Genomic DNA, 8041 nt, shown 5'->3' with positions numbered 1-8041 from the left:
GGAAGCAGATGTGGACCAAATTGGACAAGGTGAAACCAAGATTGGCGGTGATGGCGGTCTAGTGAAGTTTGGTGGAGGTTGTTTGGTTGTGGCAGTCGGCTGGTGGTGGGTGAAGTAGAGGTCTTGACCTAATTTTTTTTAGGGTTTAGGTCATTTTTGGTCACTTAACTTTTGATTTTGTGTTCATTTGGTCACTTAACTCTTTTTAAGTTTTAAAAGGTCATCAAACTTTTGGCTTTGTGCTCATTTAGTCACTTAACTTTTGGTTTGGTCACATTTAGTCACCTAACTTTGAAAATTGTGCTCATTTAGTCACTAAACTTTTAAATTTTTTCAAAAATTTAGTGACTATATGAGCATAATTTTAAAAGTTAGGTGACTAAATAAGCACAAATCTAAAAGTTAAGTGACCAAACCAAAAGTTAAGTGACTAAATGAGCACAAAGTCAAAAGTTTGATGAGCTTTTAAAACTTAAAAATAGTTAAGTGACCAAATGAGCACAAAACCAAAAGTTAAGTGACCAAAAATGACCTAAACCATTTTTTTATCATCTTCTACAATCGATCTCCCATCACCGAAGGCTCCATGTTTGGTGGGTGATTCGATTTGGGTTTAAATTCCCCCGCTGTCTCTATTGACCCAGTTCATCACTCCTTCCCCAATGTATGAATATATCAGTGGAGTGTGATAGTTTATGGTGATATCGATGTTGGCGACTGGTGGTGGTAGTGGGGTGGTGAGTCTAGCAACCACGTCTTTGGAAAAGGTGGTGGTGGTTGCGATCTAGGTGAACTCCGGCGACAATAGTTGCTGATGATGGTGGTTCCAATTATCGGTGATGAGGGTGGAGCCGATGATGAAGGGTTTCTTTAAGATAAGAGTGGGGAATGAGTTATTTGTTTTTATATTTTAGTTTTATGTTAAAAATATATATAAATTAAATTAGTTTATGTATTTCAATGATTAAAGAAAATAAAAAATGTAAATTATAAGGGCATAACTGTCATTTTAAGTGTATAGGTACCAAAAACAATAAAAAGATCCAATTTTGGACCAATGGTGTACCAACATTTCGTTTTGGACCAAAAACATATAAATTTGTCAATCACAAGGACCATTTTTGCAATTTTGTCTTTTATCTTTTTCAAATTATCATTGTTTGTCCTATTTTGAAACGGGTAGATGTGTACTTTTTGTATTTTTCTTTAGTCAAATCTTTGTGTTACCACTTACCACTTGTATTCATGTACCATTTCCTCGATATATATATATATATATATATATATATATATATATATATATATATATATATATATATATATATATATATATATATATATATATATATATATATATATATATATATATATATATATATATATATATATATATATATAAACATATTCCCTTATTTTCCATCACACAAAAAATAAAGATGACAATTTCACACTATCCTTCCATTGGAATTATATTGTCATCCAAACATGACTACAAATTGATTAATTAGCTCATAATCCCAAGCCATTGCATAAGACAATATATAATAAACCCCATTTTTCTTTCATCAAGTTTTGGTGTGGAAATATTCTACAATTTACAACACATGTACACTACTACGTATATGCTTCTTTTGCGTATAAGAATCAGTCACATATGCAAAACTTGCTACACAATTATCTTTAGAACACACACACATACATTTGAAACATGATACATTTAAAGATGCCACATGGGTTTAGAGCCAATTGGGTGTTATCTTACTTGAAGTTTGCTGTGATGATGAATTATCAGAAACCTTAGCTAATGACCGATATTGGACTTTAATGCTCTCTGCATTATCCAACGTTTTCACCACATACCTTAGAACAAAATACATAAAAACATAATATTTAATTGTGCATATAAAGATTCTATATTAAAAAAATAATAATAAATAAATAAACTAACCATCCATTCAAGCATTGAGTTGTGACAACAGCCTCACAGCCAACAAAACGTTCTGGAGTCCTCTTGTTGCCCTGTTTTCATTCTTCTTAAATTTAATAAATAAATTAAAAAAAAAAAAAAGACATTTATGCATCTAAAATGGAAGTTTATAAAAATAAAAATAAAAATATAAGAACCTTGATAATAACACGATCAGCAACAGAAAATGGGAATTGAAGACCTTTGCCTCGTGGTGTGTCCATGAACATTGAATCACCATAATTAACTCTGTCCTGAATCCATACAATACAGGTTACTCCTATTATATCTGTGAAACTAAATTACCAAATTACCCCTTTAACATGGAGTTCCACAAAGTAAAAAAGGACAAAGACAAACCTGATCTAATCTCTCTCTTCTTCTTTTAGATGAATGGTGAACTTGTGATTCTTCTTCCCTACGAAATGCTGATACTGCAGCTCTCAGAGCTATAAGCATATATCTTGGTCAACATTTGATGAAAAATCTTGCTTTTCTAAATATTGGTTTCTATATAATTAAGCAATAAATGTGAATTTTAACAAATTATAATGTGAAATCGAATACTTATAGAGGAGGATGTGTGATGATTGAGTGGTTTTGAAATATTCTTACATAGATTTGAAGCAACTGAACCTTCAACCACTGGATGTGAACAAGTGTAACATGCCTTCTGAAAAAATGTGTTGTATGATAAGAAAATCAGATAACTGATAACATGAAAATTTTTATATAAAAATGTTTATAATTGAAACTTACAATCTTCATAATATGCTGCATTCCACCACTTCCAAAAGAATGCCCACAAGGGAGTATCATAGCATCATCCATAAGTGATCCTCTGTACAAACAAAAAACCATAAGTCACAATAGAAGACATATTGTGGAATAATTGATTGATTAGAATGATGAAAATGGATTTGAAGAAGCTCACGTTAGAGGGTCTGAGAGTATTGTTCTCAGTGAATCCCCTGATTCATTATCCTTTCTTCCACTAAACCCACAACCATTTTCAACCAACATATCTTTGAGCCCTGTTCCTGAACCCTCAGCCCCATGAAGATACTGCGAATAGTATAAATCACTATCACGATCCACAACTGCAACAGCATTTGGGTAATCATTCGTTTGTCCTTGATGATGATGATGATGATTGTCACATGAACTTGGTCTTGCATCATTTAGATCGTTCCTTGAAGGTATAATACTTCCCGCCTTTGGTACTTCCCTGCTAGAACCTATCATTCAAAGAAGTTGAGTACGCACAGATGAAAATCTAAAGCTAACATGACAATGTTTTCTGAAAATCATACCAAAAGAAGAAAGATGATTCAATTTTGCATTCCCTTCTTTCTCACTGCTCTGCGCACTAGTATTACTACTGTTATTGTTCTTATTATCGCTGCTATTTACAAGCCCCTCCACGTCATCTTCATCTTCATTACCATCCGATCCATCGCCACTACGAGAATCGGATGCTCTCCCATTTCCGCCATGCCAGTTCTGGATACCGACCGAGACAGGGTTGTACATGCTCTGCCGGAACTCAGTTGTGGATTCCGGTTGAAAATATCGGTGTTGGTGGTCGATGAAGCCGGTAAGCTCTCGAGTGGCTTTGCCGTTGTTGTTGTTAGCAGCACCGGCAGCCGGACGATCAGGTCCAGAACCGGGCCGTTGATTGGGTGGGTTGCAGTGGAAACTTGAATTGGGGTCGTCTTGGAAGAGGAGCTGAGGGTGTTTGTTGTCGAGACGATGTGATAGAACTAAACCAGTGTCTTCGGAAGCCATTTTCATGAACAACAAAACCCTGACCTAATTTTGATTGAAATGTTCAGGGATTACAGGATTATGTAATTGAAACTGGGATGAAGGATTGGGAGGATGGTGGACGCAATTTGAGGATGAATTAGAAAAGGATCACTCGATTTGTATATAGATTGAGATTCTTAGGCGCTTTTCACATTGGGAGATTAGGGTGGGATTAAGGAAGAACATGTTAAGTTGTGTGTAGGATGGAAGATCTTGACTTAGAAAATGTGTACGCCGATGGGCCCACAGTTTGAAACTTTGCACTTTTTACCCATTATAAAATATAAAACTTCAATGATGAAAAATGGATATAAAATGACAAATTAAAATTGATGTCCTACCTTTCGATCCTTACGTATGTTATTTATTTATCTAATGTTGGTGGGTGTGGTATTCGGCTTGCATTCGATGAACTTGACGAACATCCAACCGAGGCCTTGGCATGCTGAGCTTGACTCGACAACTTGGTGAGGGTGAACCAATGAGAGAGAGTTTTTTTTTTCTTTTAATCCATTTATTACTTAAACCTTTTTTTTCAAAAATTATATTCTTTCCAAAAATTACCTAATTTCAAAAATATAACCGTTTTTTTTTCAAAATTTCAAATTTTAAACTCTCAATCTTAAACTATAAATACCCTCATCCTTATTCGTTCTTCATCCTATTCAAATCTCTTTAATTATATTCTCTTAATTTTCTTATTTTTACATTCTTTTCTACACCTCATCACAAAAATAGCTATTGTTCGGTCCACTGAAGAAGAAATATTACTCACTTGTGCATGGATTGATGTAGCATTAGATCTACACCACCGTGACTACCCTTCGACTACTTTTTGGAGTAGAGTCGACGACATATACAACCGTAAAGCCCATCAACCACGAAGAAAATATCTACTCTACGCCAAATGGAGAAACGCACACACTCATAACTCGGTTTACCATTGTGTTTCGTGGGGAGATGCATGATGTCGGAAATGGTGAAAATGAAAATACTTTGCTACAGAATGCTCTTGAGGCTTACCGTGTTGAAACTAATAAAGATTCCAAGCTTGTTGCGTTTTGGCAAATTGTGAGGCGGAGCCCCAAATGACGTCAAATTTGAAGTTTTTGTGTTCTAGCTATTAAGTCATTTGTGCATTTTTTTTTGTTTCTAGCCGGGAACGTCGTGCGTAAGGCTGGGGAACGTCGCGCGTTCCGGTCTGGTGTCCCAATGGATGGTATAGTGGGGAACGTCCAGCGATCCACATGGGAATGCCCTGCGTTCGTGTCACCAATGGACTTTTGGGCTTTTGATCTTGGACTTAGTTTTGGGGTTTGGGCTTTCTGTTTTGGGCCATGTGTGGACTGATCTGATTGAAGTTCCCATTTTGGGCCTAAGGAGTTTGGAGTTGGGCATTGTGGGTCCTGTTTGGATTTAGGCCTTAGAGGGCCTAGTTGGTAGTTATGTTGTAACGCCCGTAGATCCGGGCTAGTCAATTTAGAAACGATAAGCATCAAAAATGACTTTTTGATGGAAGATAATTTAGAAGGATTAATCTTAACCAAGTTGTAGTATATGTCACAAGGTTTCCGTGCATATAAAGAACGCCAAAATCCGAGTTATAACGAAAAAGTTATGACATGTCGAAGTTTCGCGACAGAACCGGCACGACCCAGCGCGACGTAAATAGTGAATTTAAGGTAGATAGATATCTATCCTTAGTGATCCAAACGAGATTCAAATATGTCTTCGATATTAGTCCAACGATAAAAAGACAGACGAAAATGGAGTTCAGATGAAGGAGTTATGAATTTCGAACAGAGTTTTTCTGTCCCGGCCTACTAAAGATAATATATAAGTAATATATTTATAATATATTAAAAATAAAGTCAAAATTATCCAATGGAGTCTAAACGAGAGTTGTAGAGCATAATCTCACTTACTCGTCGATATAAAGAACGTCGAAAACGGAGTTCGTATGCGAAAGTTATGAATTTCTGAAGTTCGGGGAGCGAAACCCCAAAACTGTCAGATACCACGACGTGGCAAGCAGTGCCACGACGTGGCAAGTCTTCTGACACCTCCGGGAGTCCCCCAGATGCAACTTGCGATGACGCATGCAGTGACGATCAAGCCCACGACATGGAAAAAGGTGCCACGACGTGGCAACGGCAGATTCTGCCCTATAAATAGATTTGAAGGGCCAGCCGTTTAGGGTTGCTATTTTCTCTTCTCTCTCTCCCGTTTTACCTCGAATTACGTGAAAAGAAGTACCCCCAAAGCCCCGGTATCAACCCCGAGACCCGAAGCAAGTCCCGAAGCCCGAAGATCCTGAGAAGAGAAGAGTTTCCGAGCTGAAGCTCTGCCCGCGAGAAGCCCAGTGTGCGAAGTGATCCCGGTTTCACCAAAGAATACTACTCTTAGAGCTGTAGTGTTGTTCGAGCATCGTCTAACCAAGTGAGTGTGTGGTTACTTTCTTCTAACGCATAAATACGAAGTATTTTATACGAAATACGTGTTATGTGTATATTTTGTTGTTATATGTGTGAATGTATATTCACTTTCTTCTACCGCATAGATATGAAGTATTTGCTATGAAGTACGTGCTAGGTGTTTATACATTGTTTGTTTACTTGAGATGGATGTTGAAATAATGTTTTATACATGTTTTAAAAGATTTAAACCGTATATGTGTTTGCATCTACAAATATGTTGGGTAGAACATGGGTAGATGAAATAGTTGATGTGAGACGAAATAATAAGTATTTTTGAACTCATTGTGTTCATTAGGTATTTTTGAACTCTATGTGTTCACTTGGTGTTTGAACTCAATGTGTTCATTAGGTATATTTGAACTATATGTGTTCACTTGGTGTTTGAACTCAATGTGTTCATTAGGTATTTTTGAACTCTATGTGTTCACTTGGTGTTTGAACTCAATGTGTTCATTAGGTATTTCCGAATTCTATGTGTTCACTTGGTATTTTTGGACTTAATGTGTTCATTAAGTATTTTTGAACTAGATGTGTTCACTTGGTGTTGTTGAAGTGAGTGTGTTCACTAAGTGTTTTAGAACTAAGTATTCACCAGATGTTTTGAATTAATTGTTCACTAGGAGTGTTAGAACTAGGTGTTTGTTAAGTATGTTGAACTAAGTGTTTACCGGTCGTAATTTGTGGACCTTGGCAGTGGTGGACTTTGTGTCAATTCCTTAGGTCAATCCTTAGGAATAAATGGATAAATGATAGTTGATTCTTAGGGTAAATCCTTAAGGAATAAAGGAGATAATGGGAATGAGTATTTGGGTTGATTGTTTGATAATTGAATATAATAAATGTATTATTGTGGGTTGAAAACCCTATATGCTCACCAGGCTCCCAAGCCTGACCCACTCAGTTTTATTTGCATTACAGGTAATGGCACAAGGGTATAAGTTGATGGACCTGACGAGAGATTTTGGATTATAGATTAGTAGTTATAAATAACTGTTGTAAGGTCTATTTTATATTGTTTATGCTTTTGGTCTGTATCGGAACATGACATCCTGAGGTTTTATTATTTAATGAAAATACATTCTCTTTGAGAAACGTTTTGATAAATTATATCATATTTTGTTTTGGGAACAAATTCCACAACTCTTTAATCAAAAGGATTTACTCTGATTTTATAAAACAAAGCATAAACAAATCGGTCTTTTATGGCCGTGAAATTGGGGTGTCACATATGCCTTAGTGGGCCCAATGGGCTTGGGTTAAAAGTGAGCATGGTTGGTTGGGCCATTATTGAGCTCTATGTTGGATTAGCCATGAGTATTAATGAAGTTTGTTTTTTTAGGTTTTGGCTCAGTGTTTGGAGTTGCCAGACTCGTATTGAGGGCTACTTATTGGTATTCCAATCCAAGGACTGAGGGAGCAAGCCATACATAAGCTTTTGGGCCTAAGGGCAAGCCATACTTATGTTGTGGGCTAGGGACCAAGCCATATATGAGTTGTGGGCCTGATAGGCAAGCCAGACTCATACTGTGGGCTCAAGGGGTAATCCAGTCTTTTAGGTGTGGACCCAATACATGTTGTTATTTGTATATGTTTCTGTTTGGGTGTTGGTATTTTGGTGGAACTCACTAAGTTTCGCGCTTACAGTTGATCGTGGCAAGGTGAAGGCATGACCGTACACAACTACACATCCTCGTGTTTTGGACTTATGATTTCTGGGAATCTCTGATAATGTGAATGTTTTGAAAACTATGTTGAAAGAGATTCTGATTTTTAATTAATGTTTTAGGAA

At 36.5% G+C, this 8041-nt stretch overlaps 1 protein-coding gene across 4 annotated transcripts; it reads right to left on the bottom strand.

Annotated features, from left to right (window-relative positions):
• Positions 1 to 1542: 1542 nt before the first annotated feature.
• On the bottom strand, positions 1543 to 3985 carry LOC145074887 (U-box domain-containing protein 62-like). 4 transcript variants are annotated; one of them, XM_079021213.1, is made up of 8 exons: positions 3280 to 3985; positions 2901 to 3204; positions 2726 to 2807; positions 2582 to 2639; positions 2327 to 2415; positions 2125 to 2220; positions 1949 to 2030; positions 1543 to 1860 (listed from the first exon to the last, which is right to left on the bottom strand). In XM_079021213.1, the coding sequence occupies exons 1-7, from the start codon at positions 3758 to 3760 to the stop codon at positions 1956 to 1958; spliced, it is 1185 nt and encodes a 394-aa protein (XP_078877339.1). In that variant the 5' UTR covers positions 3761 to 3985; the 3' UTR covers positions 1543 to 1860; positions 1949 to 1955. The 4 variants fall into 4 exon arrangements, with proteins under 4 accessions (XP_078877339.1, XP_078877340.1, XP_078877341.1 ...); XM_079021214.1 differs by having other exon boundaries at positions 1543 to 1831; XM_079021215.1 differs by having other exon boundaries at positions 1543 to 1831; positions 1949 to 2019.
• Between the last annotated feature and the right edge of the window lie 4056 nt (positions 3986 to 8041).

The sequence above is a fragment of the Lactuca serriola genome, chromosome 9 (assembly GCF_051521515.1).
Source record: "Lactuca serriola cultivar US96UC23 chromosome 9, Lser_US96UC23_V15, whole genome shotgun sequence".
In the NCBI taxonomy this organism is placed as follows: domain Eukaryota; kingdom Viridiplantae; phylum Streptophyta; class Magnoliopsida; order Asterales; family Asteraceae; genus Lactuca; species Lactuca serriola.
The sequence above is the reverse complement of the archived record's forward strand: the minus strand, read 5'-3'. Positions and strand labels throughout refer to the sequence as shown.

Excerpts from the sequence above, each read along its gene's own strand:
- LOC145074887 (XM_079021212.1), bottom strand. The coding sequence starts at position 3,760 with ATGAAAATGGCTTCCGAAGACACTGGTTTAGTTCTATCACATCGTCTC. Across the intron at positions 3,205-3,279 it reads GAATCATCTTTCTTCTTTTG|GTTCTAGCAGGGAAGTACCA; the intron begins GTATGATTTTCA and ends TTTGAATGATAG. Across the intron at positions 1,861-1,948 it reads ACTCAATGCTTGAATGGATG|GTATGTGGTGAAAACGTTGG; the intron begins GTTAGTTTATTT and ends TTTTGTTCTAAG.